General features: G+C 47.2%; 1 protein-coding gene across 1 annotated transcript; it reads right to left on the reverse strand.

The window, feature by feature from the left end:
• Positions 1-595: 595 nt before the first annotated feature.
• Positions 596-13,651, reverse strand: Serping1 (serpin family G member 1). The gene is made up of 8 exons (XM_026406508.2): positions 13,593-13,651; positions 13,001-13,081; positions 11,001-11,454; positions 8,992-9,126; positions 6,785-6,988; positions 6,471-6,607; positions 2,960-3,179; positions 596-1,081 (listed from the first exon to the last, which is right to left on the reverse strand). The coding sequence occupies exons 2-8, from the start codon at positions 13,055-13,057 to the stop codon at positions 828-830; spliced, it is 1,461 nt and encodes a 486-aa protein (XP_026262293.2). The 5' UTR covers positions 13,058-13,081; positions 13,593-13,651; the 3' UTR covers positions 596-827.
• Positions 13,652-16,423: the final 2,772 nt, after the last annotated feature.

The following is a 16,423-nucleotide window of genomic DNA, read 5'->3' on the forward strand; positions in this document are numbered from 1 at the left end:
TGTCAGCTATAATTACTATGGTCACAGTTGTTGTAGACAGATAAAAGCAAGATTAGGACTGTTATAGATGGATTGCATTAGGATCCTCATTAATGGATTGCTGCCCCATGATATTGTAGAACTCTTCCACTCTAACTTTAGGTTTGGCCACATCGTTTGCTTTGGCTGATGGGACTTGATGCATGCAAGCAGATGTGGGCTGAAGAGACTGTCTGCTTCTGATTTCTTTCTTGGCACCTTGCCGTTTCAGGTTAATCTGGTGGAAGGATGCAGGAGACATGTGGAAGAGAGCCAACAAGTGCCAGCTGAGACCATCAAAGACCAGTCATCCCACAACCAACTGGCTAACTATGACAGATGTATGTGTGAGCCCCTGGAGGGTGGGCCAGGTCCAGCCCAGATCAGCAAGACCACCAAGTCAATCCTGAGACTCATGGGAAATAATAAATGGTTGCTTGCTGCTTTAAGTTACCAACTTTAGAATGACTTATGATCCAGCAAGAGCTAGCTGATAGAGGGAGCATGGCAACTCTGGTTGCCTAATATTGAGCTAGCTGCTATCCAAAGGAAAATGAGAGAAACCATAGTCTGCCAGGGTTTATTTGTAGAGTTTGGTGAACTTGAACCAGAGAAAGCTGCAAAAACATGACAGGGCCATGGGGAAGCAGGTCGCTCTGCCACACCCTAAGGGAGCCCTTTAGGTGGAAAGTGGCTGGAGACAAGAGCCCTTTAGGTGGAAAGTGGCTGGGCAGGCAGTGGCATAGCTCCAAGTGGGAGAGCTGAGGCTTGGGTGGTAGGGCTTACCCTAACCTGATCCCCCACAGATCTCAGACACTAGGGTCATACACCCGTCCCATGAAGACAGGGAACTTGTGCTGCTGGTCCCAGAGCAGGAAGAGGAAGGGCTGCTGCACCTCGAAGATCTGCAGGCTGCGGGCCATGGAGACGGCAGAGGCTGCCGCCACCTCCACACCTGTCTCAGTGAGCTCCAACAGGGTCTGGTGCTGCATTGTGGACACCTGGAGATCCGGGTCCTCTGTGAGTCCACACAGGTTGAGGTCATTTATAAAGTCAAAGAATTCTAGGGCAAACCCAGAGAAAAACAAAGTCAGAGACCAGCAGGAAACTCAGCTGATGGAGCCTTAAAATTTCTACTAGTCTCAGGGCCCTGCACTCTCTTCCTCCTCCTCCCCAGCTTGTCAGATTCCACACTGTGGTTTCTGGTGCCTTCTGGTCCTGGTCGTGGAATCCTCTATCAGTGGGCCCAACCAGCACTCTTTCTCAAATATGGGAGGCCTTATCCCCACCCACCTCCAAAATACCCTTGAAAAATGATGTCATTACTTCTTTATTCCCAAAGTCTTTGGAAGAAAAGAGATCTATCAGAGAGAGGTCATTTGTTATGAACCAAGATCACCTACAAGGGTGTGATGCTGTGAAATAATAAGAAATACATATCTTGGTCTCTGCCTAAAATACCTAACAGCAAGCTCCTAACACCTTCACAATTGCCTTAGCAAATAGGGGAGCTAGGAACATCTTTTTTATTTATTTATTTTTAAATATTTATTTTTTAGGTGTAGATGGAGACAACACAATGCCTTTATTTTTATGTGGTGCTGAGGATTGAACCCAGGTCCTGCCCGTGCTAGGCAAGTTCTTTACCGCTGAGCCACAATCCCAGCCCCTAGGAACATCTTTTTGTTCTAACATTTGGTCTTTGACCCTGGCTCCTGACACTAAACTCCTAATTCCCTCGGAATCTCCTTGGTGTTAGGAGTGTCTTTTCTTCCAAAGAGGTGACTTTTGGTGGGCTCCTGGATGGGGGCTAACCTCTGGCATGACCAAGTCATGAACAGAGCTTGGAAATGACAGCCCCACTCCCCATCCTCTACGGAGGGGACAGAAGCAGGGAGTGGGCGAGTTAATAATTACTCAGGCCTTTGTAATAAAGCTGCCATAAAAATAATATTAAAGTATGGGATTCAGAGAGCTTCCAGTTAGTGACCACATGCATGTTCAGGAAGGGCTGTGTACTCTAATCCCCTGGGGACAGGAGCTCCCTGCCAGCGACCCTTCAAGATTTTGCCCTACTTACCTTTTCATCTGGCTATTTCTCTGTGTCCTTTATTATAATTAAACCAGTAAACAAACCAGCTCCTTGAGTTTTGTCAGCCATTCTAACAAAGACAAAACTCAGGGAGGGGGCTGTGGGACCCTCTGGTTTATAGATGGTTGCTCAGAAGCATGGGTATCATCCTAGTCTTGAGACAGGTATCTGAGTCGGGGTGGTCTTGCAGGAATCTGACTTAAATTGGAGGACACACAGTTTGTGTCTGCAGAGAGTTGTAGAACTGTTTGGGGTGGGGAAGAAATCGCCACCCAGCTGATGACCAGAAGTGTCAAATGGGAATGCAGAGTAAAGCAGATGCCACATCCTAGAAAGTGAGATTGTGTATGGGGTGGTCAGGTCCTATCACAGGAAACCAAGTGACAGATCTAGGCCTAAGGCCAAAGGCCAAAGGCTAGGAAATGGAGTCTCTGTTGCTTCTCCCAAATTCATACCCAGATGTGTTCCTTGGGGTGGCTGACTGTTACAGATGCCTCTGGGGAAGGAGCATCCATGACCCACCTTGGCCACTTCACTCAGTGTCTGTGTCACAGTGAGCCATAGTAGAAGCCTCCAAGAGAACTGGAGATCTGTACTGGTGTTCTGGTTTGCTTCTAACTAGCTCCAGGGTAAGTCATGTAAACTCTGAGTAAGTCTCATAAAGTTTCTGGAGTGTGTTTCCTCAGTGGGATCCAATGGGATAATAGCACCTACTCCTTTAACTCGCAGGGTTGAGGGACCACCTGAGATGATGGATGAATAAAAAACCCTAGAATGCTGTGTTTTAGGGGCCACCCTCACTTTCATCCTCTGATGGCCTGGGAGGAACCTCAAGCTGCCGGGACTCACCCAGTTTCTCCATGATTGACAGCATGTCTTGGTTACTCTTCACTTTGATGCGGGGCATCATCAGGTAAGTGGGCTGGAACTTGGACAGCTCCAGCTTCTTCATGATGGCCTTGAAGACGGTGGGATTGAGAGCCTGCTCCACGTCTTCAAGAGGCTGCTTCAGCTTCTGAGGCACCATGATCACAAAGCTCAGGTTGTGCGAGAGCTGCAGCTGCCCCACCTAGAGGATAAGACAGGCACCTTCTCCGTCTTCCTCCCCAGCTCTCTCCTGGCCCCCACCTTGGGTTCCAAGGCTGTCTCCAGTGTGTGCTATTTCAACAATCAGCAGCCGGAACTAGTCCCGTGCTGTGCTATGCCATGGAGTTCCCAGCTGGTCAAAACCAACAGGCTGGACTAACTGTGCTAGTGAGAGGCAGAGGAACAGCACAAAATTCATCCCTGATTACTCCTGACTAGCTATGCAGTAACAGGCAAGGGATCACCCCTGTGAGAGCCCTGCTTCCTTTCTGCCAAGTGGGTTGTGCACGAAGTATACAATCTACAAGCGTCACCAGAGTTACCAGGTCAATCCCTTTAAAAACTTTTTTTATTGTGGTATTGGGGACTAAACCAGTTCTACCACTGAACTAAATCCCCAGTTCTTTTAAAAAAAAAAATTGTTTTTGAGGCAGGGTCTTTACTAAGTTACCTGCTGCCCTCGAACTTGCCATCCTCCAGCCTCAGTCTCCTGAGTCACTGGGATTACAGGAGTGCACCTACCATGCTCGGGTCATTAAAAACTTTTGATGAAAAAAAAAAAACTTTTGATGGCACTTCACTGCCGATGAGATTAAGTGCTGATCTGTTGGTACGGCATTCAAGATGGCTCCCAGGCTCAGCTTAGCCTGGCTTTCCAGTTTGCCATCAGAAGGACTTTAACTGGGGGCTGGGGTTGTGGCTCAATGGTAGAGCATCTGCATAGCACATGTGAGGCACTGGGTTCGATCCTTAGCACTACATAATAAACTAAAGGCATTGTGTGATTAAAAAAAAAGGACTTTAACTGATGCCGCCTCCCCTGCCCCCCCCCCCCAAAAAAAAAATAAGTATGTGAGAAGGTGCAGGACCTGTAGTTCTTGTTCTGGAGCAAATGTCTCCTCTAGTGGACATTGGGTAATGGCTGGAGACATTTTGGTGGCCTGGCCAGTGGGGTGGGGCAGGATGTACAAACAGTGCTACTACTGGCTTCTAATGATTAGAAGCCAAGGATGATGTTAAATCCCACAAGACAGGTCCCCACACGGAAGAATTATCCAACCCAAATGTCAACGGTGCCAAGGCTGAAAAATTCCAGTAAGAGAGAAGTATCATTAGATGACATTATGGTTGGGGTGAAGAGGTAGACAAGAACTTTGAAGAATGATGGACTTTGAATCTCTGACCAAAAATATTTACCATGTGGTGGTCTTGAATTTCTAAGCCAATGACCTCAACATACCAGCATCAGCAAATCTAACTCCTATACTTGGTAAACACCCGAAGTCCCAGGAAGATTTGGAATTTAGCATGGGAATGACATAGTAAACCAATTCAATAACATTAACATCAGGGATTACACTCAGGGTAATCTGTGTTTGTAATTTTCTTTTTCTTTTTTTTTTTTTTTGGTACCAGGGATTGAACCCAGGGGCACACAAACACTGAACTACATCCTCAGTCCTTTTTATATTTTACTTAGAGATAGGGTTTTGCTAAGTTGCTTAGAGCCTCACTAAGTTGCTAAGGCTGGCTTTGAATTTAGCATCTTCCTGCCTCAGCCTCCTGAGCCACTGGGATTACAGATACATGCCACCACACCTGGCCTGTATTTACAATTTTGTGTGTGAATGTGTGTGGTGCTGGGGATTGAACCCATTTATTTACAATTTTTAAAATAATCTGATATGCTAATTTTTATGCTTTGGGGCAAAAAGGTACAGAATAATTTCATTAAGTTTGAGAATGATATTGGAATGTTAGTTGGGAGTTGATTTACTCTTTAAATTTAATTTGAAGTTCACAAATGGGCTTTAGGTACTAAGATGATAATGGCCATGTAGAGTTGCAATTCTGCACTGTCAGGCATTTGACATGTATGAAAAGAAAATCAAAGTCAGGCATAGTGGTGCATGCCTATGTAGCCACTCGGCAACTCAATTCAGGAGGCTAAGGCAGGAGGATCAGAAGTTTGAGACCAGCCTGGGCAACTTAGCAAGACAGTTTCAAAATAAAAAATATGACTGGAGGTTCAGTGGTAGAGTACTGCACTAACACGTACAAGGCTCTGGTACGGTGAAAAAAGATAAAAAAAAGAAACAATATGGGTCCTATACCCAAGTAGAAAGACAATATATCTCAGGGAGATAGACACCATTATAACCAAATAAGCAAATCAATGACATAATTTTGGATGGTTATTGGTACCATGAATATAATAAGATGGGGTGAATTTACAGGATGAGAATGAGCTGAGTTTTTTTTTTTTTTTTTTTTTTTTTTTGGTGCCAGGGATTGAACTCAGGGGCACTCAACCACTGAACCACATCCCCAGCCCTATTTTGTATTTTATTTAGAGACAGGGTCTCACTGAGTTGCTTAGCACCATGCTTTTGCTGCGGCTGGTTTTGAACTTTTTATCCTCCTGTCTCAGCCTCCCAAGCTACTGGGATTATAGGTGTGTGCCACTTTGCCCGGTGAGAAGGAGTTATTTGAAAGGGGAAAAGGCTTCTCCATTCAATTGACCTCTGAGCTGACACCCAAATAACTAAAGAAGAGCCATATGAAGATCTGAATGAAGAAGGATCCAGGCAGAGAAAAGCTCGAGAAAGCTCCCAGGACAGAACAAACCTGGCTGACCAGGAAAGCTGATTTCCCTCCCAGTCTCCTACTGAGGCACCCCCACTGATCTCTATCCTTCAGATTCCTGTCTGCACTTCCAACAAGGCTGACACACCCGGTCACCGGGCATGAGATAGTTCAATAACCAGAATCCTCTGGGCTCCATATTCTATATTCCTTCTTTCCCCACCTACTGAAATCATTGTTCAATTTTTGCTAAGGAACTTATGCCTTTTACCACATGTGCCAACATGTCCTTACCACACATATGCACCCACGTGGATATACCTATGCACATACTATGCATGCCACACGCAGATACACACGAATACACACATACACACAGAGGACTCGTGAAGCCACCAGTCCACCCAGAGGGCTGACTGAAAAGAGAAACAGATGCCCAGAATAGCAGCATGGCCACTCGTTGCCATTCGATGCAGCAGAATCAAGAAACTTCAGAATCATGTTTTCTATCTAAAATACAGAATGCGTGGCTCAGTCAAGACTGGAGAAAGGAGGAGGGCAAAAGTTAGGATGGAAATACAGATGGAAGGAGTAGAAATGATGGCTTTGTATGGATGTACTGCAAAATGATGTGGCTACAGCAGAAACCAGGGTCTGAAACAGGAGGGGGGATAGGCCAGGAACTTACCTTGGCCTTCAAAGTTGGGTCAGTGAAATGGGCCACAGGATACTTCTTGCTACTCAGCATGGGCACTTGTATCTCAGAGTTTTTTAAGTAGAAGGACTCCATCTTTTTTTTGTGATCAAATGTTTGCTTCCACTTGGCTAAAGGGAAGAAAGGGTGGGTGTTCTAACGCAGTTAGGGAAAGGATGAAGACTCTCCTAGCAAAGTGGGACAGGCACTTTGGGATATGGTTGTGGAACTCAGGGTTGGGTGGACTTTGAAGCCAGGAGGATAGGAAGAACCCCAAATGAGAATACTACCTGGGAGGTGTCCCTTACCACTCAGGTAGACAGCATTGAGCAGGACAAGGCGGGTGTCAGAGGGCAGACTGTCCAGGAGCTGGGAGATCTTGTGGTTGGTGTTCTCAGCCACCCAATCGTTGATGAGCTTCAGGCTGACATCACTGTCATTGCTCAGGACTCTGGGGCTGCTGCCATACAGACTCTGAGAAGTGCTCGCAAAACTGTCCCTTATGGCCAGGTCTGAGGGGCAGGTCAACAGAGGGAGGCCCCTGAACACCCTCACCAGTCCCAGGGTTGCATCTGCTCATGTTGAAGCAGGGGTCCCTCCCGCTCCTCTATCGCAGATGCAGAAATGAGGCCCAAAGGAAGCAAATCCTGAACTAAGAGCAGGAGAGGAACTCCTGGGCTCTCTGCTGGCCACGTGACCATGGCCTGCCTGGCAAGACAAGTGGGATGTTAACGGCCATTTGCTTGTATTTCCCCCTCTTTTCCTCCCTCCATTCATCAGGGAACAGACTGCTTCCTGGCCTTAGGGGGCAGTTCATGATAAGACTTCCTGACTTGTGTTCTCTAAAGCCCAAATCTACTGGAAAAAAGTTAAAAAACAAACAAAAATCAGTGTTTGAAAAAGAAAAATTTCCTGGTCTAAATAGATCAAAGATATTTCCCCAGGCTTTGCTGATGTTTTAGTTACAACATAAGACCCAGAGCCTTGGCACAGCCTGGGGAGAAGCCCTAAAATACTATTGTATTTTTCAGGGGCAAGAAAGGATAAAGTTGATTTATAGCAAGGAAGTAAATGTAATATTTATTGACACCTCTGAGTCATTTTTTCATATATATATATATGTATGTGTGTGTGTGTGTGTGTGTGTTTTCCTGGTTTTATATATATATAAAATCAGGAATTGAACCTAGAGGCATTCAAACACTGAGCAACTTCCCCAGCCCTTTTTCATATCTTAATTTAGAGACAGGGTCCCATGAGTTGTTTAGGGCCTCACGAAGTTGCTGAGGCTGGCTTTGAACTCATGATCATCCTGCCTCAGCCTCCTGAGCTGCAGGGGTTACAGGTGTGCACCACCATCACACTCGGTATCTTTTCCATATTAAAGAGGATTTTTTAGGTGAGTTTTATTTCTTTTCTTTTTTAAACTTCTTTGTATTTTCTGTATTCTACATAGCTTGCAGTAAAAAAAAAAAAAAAAAAGATAGAAAATGTTCCTCTTTTATAAAAGGTGCATTAGACCAGATCTGTAATTTTTAAACTTTTTATATAAAGCAGCAGAGCTGTTTTCAAATCACATCACCTCTAAAGCTCACAATATAAATGGGTCTCAGTGAGGTTGGGTAGGAGCTCAGAGACCATCGGGTCCACTTCCCTCTCACAGAGAGATGCCCCACTCCCCACCACTCAGCCTCCCTGATACCCAGCCCCATCATTACTGCTGAAGCAACTCTGTAGAACCCCTAGTGCTCAGGTTTAAAAACGAATGCTTTAGATCATTTTGGAAGAATATTATAATCGATTGGGATTATTGGCTATTTAATAATATAATACATGTAAATGATAGCACATTCCTATAACACAAAAGAACAAAGAATTAGAGTCTCAAAATTCCCTTGACCTAAAAATTAGCAAAAGAATTTTTGTCTATTTTAGGTCTATGGCTCTCTAGCCCTACCTATTAATGAATACAAAGGGCATTTCTATTCTACTGGTACTTTTTCCCTCCCCCAGTACTGAGAATTGAACCCAGGGCCTCACACATGCTAGGCAAGAACTCCACCCCTTCATTTCTATTCTAAAAGAAGTCAATGTTCAGCTCGGTGGCACATGCCTGTAATCCCAATGGCTCAGAAGGCTGAGGCAGGAGAATCTCAAGTTCAAAGCCAGCTTCAGCAATAGGGAGACACTAAGCAACTCAGTAAGACCCTGTCTATAAATAAAATATAAAATAGGGCTGAAGATGTGGCTCAGTGGTCCAGTGCCCCTGAGTTCGATCCCCTGGTAGCCTCACCACTCCCCTACCTCCTAAAAAAGTCAATGAATACAAATGACTTTCCCAGGTCTCACCAGGGGAGTATCCAGCTCCTTCAGCTACTAGATCCTCCTACCAATGCCCTCAACTCCTCTGGACTCCATTCCCAATATTCTAGCTCCAACACTCCCTCTGTCTTCTCTTCCCAATTAGGACCCTCAGGATGGTCCTCTGTAGCTGCTGCCCTCACTGAATGCTCACCTGGGCTGTGGAAGATCTGAGAGACTGAGGTGACGCCTGTGGACGAGAACCCTTTCAGGGCCTGGTGGACACAGTCAAAGTCCTTGGGGTAGGAGAGGACGCTCTCCAGGTTGCTCTTGGTGCTGTCCCCAGCCCCTACAACAAAAGACAGAGATGATGGGTTCTTGCAAGAGAAGTGGGGGACCCACCATTTAGAAGCAGGATTGAGTTCCCTGCTATGGAGGGGATGACAGAACACTGGAACTAGAGCCTTCTTTTGGAAGACAATAAGTAGGTCACAAAGATGGGGGCTGGGGAATCTTGAGTAATCCCAGAGTTCAGCTTTTCCATTTAGGCTTTTTGAATATCCCCCTTCCTCTTTCCTGTTTCTCTATTTAAACCCAGGCATCTTTCAAAGCCAGGTCTAACCACACTGCCTGTCCCACATTAACCATTATTTAGTTGGCTCACCCTACAGGCAGGGAAGCTAGATCGCTATTTACAGCAGAATCCAGAAAGTCATAAAGAGGATGGATGCTCACACCCTTCCAGTTATCCATTCATTATTCAATACTTATTGTGCACGTCTTCTGTGAAGTGATAAACTAAAATTTACTGAGCCCTCACTGGGTTCCAGGAATTTTAAGTGCTTCTTCCAGATCTCACTGAGTCATTACCCTAAGTCTTCCACAGAAGGACAATTATTATTCCCATTATGCAGATGAGGAAACCGAGGTGTAAAAGAGTAAATAATTTACTGAATTCAAGGGCACAGAGGTAATAAAGTGAAAGGAGGAGGCAGGAATTGAGCTGTACATTTTGGGCAATAAATAAACTGAAACCAAGTGACTGGAGACATTTGGCAACTTAGATACAATGTGTCTGTCCTCACTGGGGAGCCCGGTGCTGCTGGAAACTAGTGGGATGTGAGGATTCTGGGACTCCAGAGGGAGCATCTTATATCTCACAGCATGGCCTCTAGTAGCCATCCTGGAATTCCCCTCCAGAGTTAAGTTGCTCGTGTTAAGTTGCTTGTGCCAAGTTGCTCGTACCATTCCTGGGGGAATTACACCACAGAACCTCACAGCAATCCCTCAGAAGAGGCTCTAGACTATCTATCTGCTTCTTGATTTGTTTTTTCTTCTTCTGTACTGGAGATTGAACCCAAAGGTGTTTGACCACTAACCTACATCCCTGACCCTTTTCATTTTGTATTTTAATACAGGGTCTTGTTAAGTTGTCCAGGCAATCCTCTTGCCTCAGCCTCCAGGGTCACTTGGATTACAGATGTGCACCACTGCACCTTGCTGCTTCTTGAGCTCTTTTTTTGGGAGGGGGGGTTATTAGGGATTGTACTCAGGGGCACTCGACCACAGAGCCACATTCCCAGCCCTATTTTTGTATTTCATTTAGAGACAGGGTCTTACTGAGTTGCTTAGCGCCTCGCAGTTGCTGAGGCTGGCTTTAAACTCACAATCCTCCTGCCTCAGCCTCCAGAGCCTTAGTTGTAGATGGATACTATGTCTTTATTTATTTATTTAATGTGGTGCTGAGAATCGAACCCAGTGCTTCACATATACTAAGCAAGTGTTCTGCCACTGAGCTACAACCCCAGCCCCTGCTTCTTGATCTTTTGAGATATCACCATCTCCACACATCAGGGCTCAGGCTCAGAGAGGTTAAAGTGACCTGCCAAGGTCACACAGCAAGCATTACCATGATCTGTTCTAGGTCAACCTCTGATGATTTCATCTCCTTTATAGCATTACCTTGAACATGGTGGTTTTGGGGACCTTGTTGTCTATGTTCTTGATTAGTCCACAAGGTTTTTTTTTTTTTTTATAAGACATAATGCCTATTAAATCATTTTGGAATAAAGGAATGTTCAAGAATAAAAATATATGCCACCACCAACACCCCCATGTAGCCCATTTTACAGCTTCCTCCCAGTGGCATAGCTTTGCAGGTGTCTGGGTTGGTGACACTTATGGGAGGGCCCCACCTCTGGCCTGGAGAGAAGTCAGTCTTACCAAGCAGGAGCTGCGTGAGGAGACTGGCGATGCTGAACGGGGAAAAGGCCATGTTGGTCTCAACCTTCTTTGTGGCTGAGAAGGCATGGTAGAGCTTCAGGGAGAAATCGACCAAGGCTTCCCCCAATTTGGCCTCTGCTGATTTGCTGTCCACATCAGAGCAGATGGTGACAGGCCCTGGGCAGAAGGGCCCAGTAGGGGTCTGAGTGGGAGGATCGGTGGGGAGCTGGGTAGTTGGTTGGGAGTTGGATTCACTAGTGGTGTTAGCTGTCAATATGGTGGACGAGTTGGATGTTAAGCTGGCTGTTGGCCAGGAAGACTGACTCCTGGAGACATCTTCCTCCGAGTTCATGCCTTTAATTTCCTCCGAGTTCATGCCTTTGCTTTCCTCTGGCAGGCTCTCTGGATCCTCTGTGCTGTGGCTGGTGGCATGAGGGTTTGAGGAGGCTCTGCCCTGTGGTCCAAGAAACTGAGTTTCATTTTTCATCCAAAGCACAGTCCCCTGAAATGCTCAAAGCAGGAAGAGGAGCTGGGGATATACAAAACATTCTGTACTACTTAGTAATTTCTGTTATAGTCTGGCGGGTGAAGGGCCTGCCTTGGGACTAAGATCACAATTCTTTTTTATTTTAATACAATATCTTTCTTGATTTATTTGGATGTGGTGCTGAAGATTGAACCCAGTGCCTCATACTTGCAAGGCAAGGGCTCTGCCACTGAGCCACATCCCAGCCCTAAGATCACTGTTCTTGAGAGCTGGGACAATGCTAGGGGCAGCGCATTTAAGATATTCTCTGCAGAAGATGAGGGGAAATCTTGGATTCTGTTATCTCTGACCCACTGCTGACATGTAAGGATGGTCGTCTTAAAATATCCACCCGTTTTGACTCATTTGCCTGGTCAGCAAGAGACATTCCAGCTTGTGGCCCTTGTTCTAGGGGCACTGGATTTTCAAATTGTCAGTTGGAACCTACTGGTGGGTACTGCAAACCATTAGCATTCCCAAAGGAAGGACAGAAGAAAGGGTGGGAAAGATGGGGGAAATGGGAGAGGGGGCAGACAGAAAAGGTAGTACAGACCATTTGAGGCCATTTTGACTCTCAAAGGAGATTTAACAATGTCTGGCGGCATTTTGGGTTGTCATAAGGAGAGAAGTTGCTACTAGAATCCAGTGGGGAGAGGTCGGAGGTCCTACAAAACATTTCACATCAGCATAGGGCTGCCCCTCAGTGGTTTTTTCCCCAACTCTAATTGTCAACAGCTCCCCAGCTGAGAAACCAGGTATTATCCCCATTTTTCAGACAGAGAAACTGATCCTGAGACATATTAAGTAACTAGCCCAGAGTCTCAGAGATTGGAAGGAAAAGCCAGGAGTCAAACGAAGGTCTCTGAGTCAAGTTCCGCCTCCCCCCCCCGCCCCGCCCCCATCATCGCTCATAACTACATCATCTGCTGAATCTCAAAGGGCACCCAGGAAGCCGACTCCCCCAAACAGCACGCAGCACCCACTGCGTGGGAAGCAAGCAAAAAAAAAAAAAAATCACCTTTCTCCTGCACCTGAGCTTTTAGCTGTTATCCCCGACCTCCAGAGCACTGGGACCTCCCTGTCATTAACCTCCACTGAGGCCCAGATGTGTCCCTCCTGGGCCCCCCTCGGAGAACCAGCGTAACAGCAGCCCCTACTCTGCCACCGCTGTCCTCTCCTTGCCCTCGGTGATCTTCCAGCCAAGCCAGTCTGGTGGGCAGGGTGGGGTCTCCTCTCTCTTTTATAAATCAGGACAGGGAGGGGGGACCTGTCCAGGGACACACAGCTTGTGGCCCGCCAGGATTAGAACCCGCGTCGGTCCGGGTCCGGGGCTCTTTGCGCGCTGGGAGAACGCGGTGCAAACTTGACACGTGCGGATCCAGGAGCAGCTCTCCTCACTCTCCGGGGCCTGAAGGGTTAATTCTCGCCCCACCGCCACCCCGTCCCATCCCCACCCCGCGAAGGGGCCACTTACCCCTGCCAGCAGCAGCAGCAGCAGCAGGAGGGTCAGCGGGGTCAGCCTGGAGGCCATCTGGGCGGCGACGTCTGCCGCGACCTGCGAAGCCAGCCCGCGTCGGAACGGGGCCGCAGGCTGGGAGCTCAGGGGGCCCCCACCCCATCCCCGGGCCCGCCCCCACTGGGTCCAGGCGCCGGCCGCGGTCTCCCAGCCCCGCCTCCTCCCTCGGGGACCACCTTCTCCCTGGCCCCGCCCACGGTTTTGTTTTCCGCAAACCGCTCCCCTTTCCCGGCACCGGCCGGCCCTCCCTCTCCCCCAGCCCCGGTCTCAGTCCATCTGTTCCGTCGAGGGGTCCTGCGTTAGCCAGACAATAAGGCCACAGGCGGCGGGGACGGGAGGTCCAGAGGGGGCTGGGCACAGCAGCTCTGGGGAGGGCGCGGGGGGAGAAGAGGAGGAGGAGGAGACCCAAGTCTCTAGTGGAAACCTCCGCAGAGACTTTGGAGATAAAAGCGAGCAGAGAACTGGAGGAGAGAGGGACGGAGACTAGAAGACCCCCCTCCCCAGGCCTCTTCACTCTGTGGTTCCCCACCTCCACCCCCCAGCACCAAACCTGCTCCAAACTCCTAGTCACTAGGCAGTACCAGTGCCGACGGAGTGCTTAAGTCCCACGGGGTCAGGGAGGGTGGGGTGTGGGGGGCCGGTCTTAGCTATTGGTTGGCCCGGGACACTGCCCAGTTACAAATTAAGGATGATTGATCGCTGGAGTGAGTTCCCGTAAATCGGGCCGAGTGGTCCCGCTTTGTGGGCCAAGCTAGGAATTTAGTCCGAAGCCCCTTGGGTGCCGGCTGGGATGGAGGAGCTTGGAGCAGCTCTCAGCTCTAGGCAACCAACTAACACTTCCTCCTGTCCTCATGGGTCGTGATGAAATCGGCAGGAAAGTAAAATGGGCTCCACAATTTACAAGGAATAAGGTTTTCGGGAATTGCTTATCTCAGTGGATCCACAATGCAATCTCTGGGAAACAGGACTGGCTGTGTCCATTTGATAGTTAAGAAACCAATTCAGAGCAGTTAAATGTCTGACCCGTGGTCACCCCCACTTGGAGGTAAGCCTGGACTTGGATCTAAGTCTCCTGAAATCCTAACCTCAGCCCACCACCCCACTTTGCCCCTGGTAGGTATTAATTCTGTTTTATCTCTTGGAAACATAATCAGTGGTTCTCTGTGTAATAGACAGGGAATCTGAGGCTCCCAGCTCACCATTCACCTCAATTAAAAAACCGAGGCTTAGGTTCTATCCCCAGAACTACAAAACAAAGACGATGCTGTTGACAACAACCCAAAACAAACAAAATCTAAAAACTGAAAGTTGAAGTATATGTTGGTGGCTAGGATACTACAACAGACCTGGCTATGGGACCAACTTGCTGTATGACCCTGGCAAGTTACTTTCCTTTATCACCTAGTTGTCCTCTCAGGGTTGCCAGATAAAATACAGGAAACCCAGTTAAATTTGAATATCAGAAGTACAACAACAACAACATTTTAATATAAGTATATTCCATACAATCTTGGGATATACTTACGCCAAAAATCTTTGTGATTTTCTTGCATCAGAAATTCAAACTTAACTCAGATTCTCTATTTTATTTGCTAAGTTGGACAATCCTCCTCTTCTGCAAAACAAGGAGGTTGCTTCTGATGTGACACAGTTCAGGTGTGATGTTCTATAACCATCTTACCCCAGGCCTCACCCTCTAGCCATGTTTGGCGCATTAAGGAAAGTTTGCTGCTAGTACCATTTCTGCTACTCTAAGCAACCCACCAAAGATAAACAGGAGAACATTTGTGTCTCTCCCAGGGGGTCCTTGGAAAAGACCCAGAAAGAGTCAGCTCCAGCTTTGTGCTTTATTCTCTGTAGTCCCTTGGGAACTTCCTAAGCCATGGGGGAAATTCTGTAACACCAGAGCCATCTTTGCCCAAGCTGCAGGGCTCCTCCATGCCCAGGGCTCAAGCTGATGACCTTACAGAGACTGAGCTGTGAATTCTGGGAAATGGGCAAACCAAACAAAAAGCCAGTGGTAGAAAGCAATTTCATTCACGAGGGCTTAACTATGACGTGTTTAAATCCACCTTCTTTTGCATTCTCATGACTCCTGTGAAGTGGGTGCTAATATTAATCCCATCTTAAGTGAGTGAAAAAGAAAATGAGGCTCAGAGAAATTAACTGATTCACCTCAAATCATGTAGCTAGGGATTGACAGAGCCAGGATGTGGACCTAGTCTGGTTGACCTTGAAATCCTTTATTTACACTTATAAATGACTAAAAGACACTGGGTATATTCTGAAGTAGTCAGCAGAATAAACATCCTGAGTGTAGCTGCAGGGTTTCTAGTGGTTTGTGGGCCAAAATTTCAGGTTGGACCAGGCCCGGTGAAGAGATTTTTCCCAGACTATGGGTTGATCTTCATTTTAGCTCCTGGCCAAAGCTGCTTCTGTACTCTGGACATGCAGAGGGCCCTTGCTTTGCCGGGACTCTCCTGCCTGATGAAGCTGGAGTTGAAACGCACTTAATCGAGGTGTTTCCAAAATTTCTCCGTGTGTGTGTGTTTATATATTCAGTTACCTGTAAATCCAGTCCTTTCCCAACTGGGGCCCCGTTCAGCATTTCTCCACCATGAGGACCTTTTCTTCGAGTGCTAAAGTGTGCATGGCTTCCCTCTTGTGCATTTCCTGGTGTTGGATGAGGTTCAAGTTCTCACTAAAGCTCTTGCTCAAAAGTAATTTTATCAAATTTTTCTCTCAAGCAGGTCCTTTAGTTACTAAAGGCCAAATTGGTGTAACTGAAGTCTTTCTCACACTCTATACCTCTATAGTTTTTCCTCTTAAGAAAAAATTATCCAAAATTTGTCAATAAGGCAGAAGATTCAGGGGACACACACACACACACACACAAACACACATAAGCCAATTTTCTCCCATCACTCTTTGACCCAGCTTTGGCATCCCGATGGTTGTCCCTGGAAGGTTTTCTTCATATATTTGTGTGAGAATGATGTTTCTGCCATTTTGAGATCCATAGGTGGGCACATGCTTTCGTAGGGTCATGGGTGCTTTGACTTCACCAAGCCCTGTCTCTTACTTCCTTCAGCACAGTCCTCTCTGGAGAAGGGCACAGGTTTGACAGGTATGTGTGAGAGCTGGTGGGGGCTCCTGGTGCTGTTGCCACCTGCTCCCCAGGCCCCCACATCCTAGTCAGTACTTCTCTCTCCAGCCCTGACTTAACCTGGGCTCTGTCCTGCTCAACTCCCCAGAGACGCACTGGGAGCCTGCCTAGGAGTCTCACTGGAGACCTCGTTCACAGTATCCGGCTCACTACCCTCTTGTCATCCTCCCATCAATCTGTAACTGGAGCAAGGAGGTGGGTGGGGATGAGCCATA

Source organism: Urocitellus parryii, chromosome 4 (genome assembly GCF_045843805.1).
Source record: "Urocitellus parryii isolate mUroPar1 chromosome 4, mUroPar1.hap1, whole genome shotgun sequence".
In the NCBI taxonomy this organism is placed as follows: domain Eukaryota; kingdom Metazoa; phylum Chordata; class Mammalia; order Rodentia; family Sciuridae; genus Urocitellus; species Urocitellus parryii.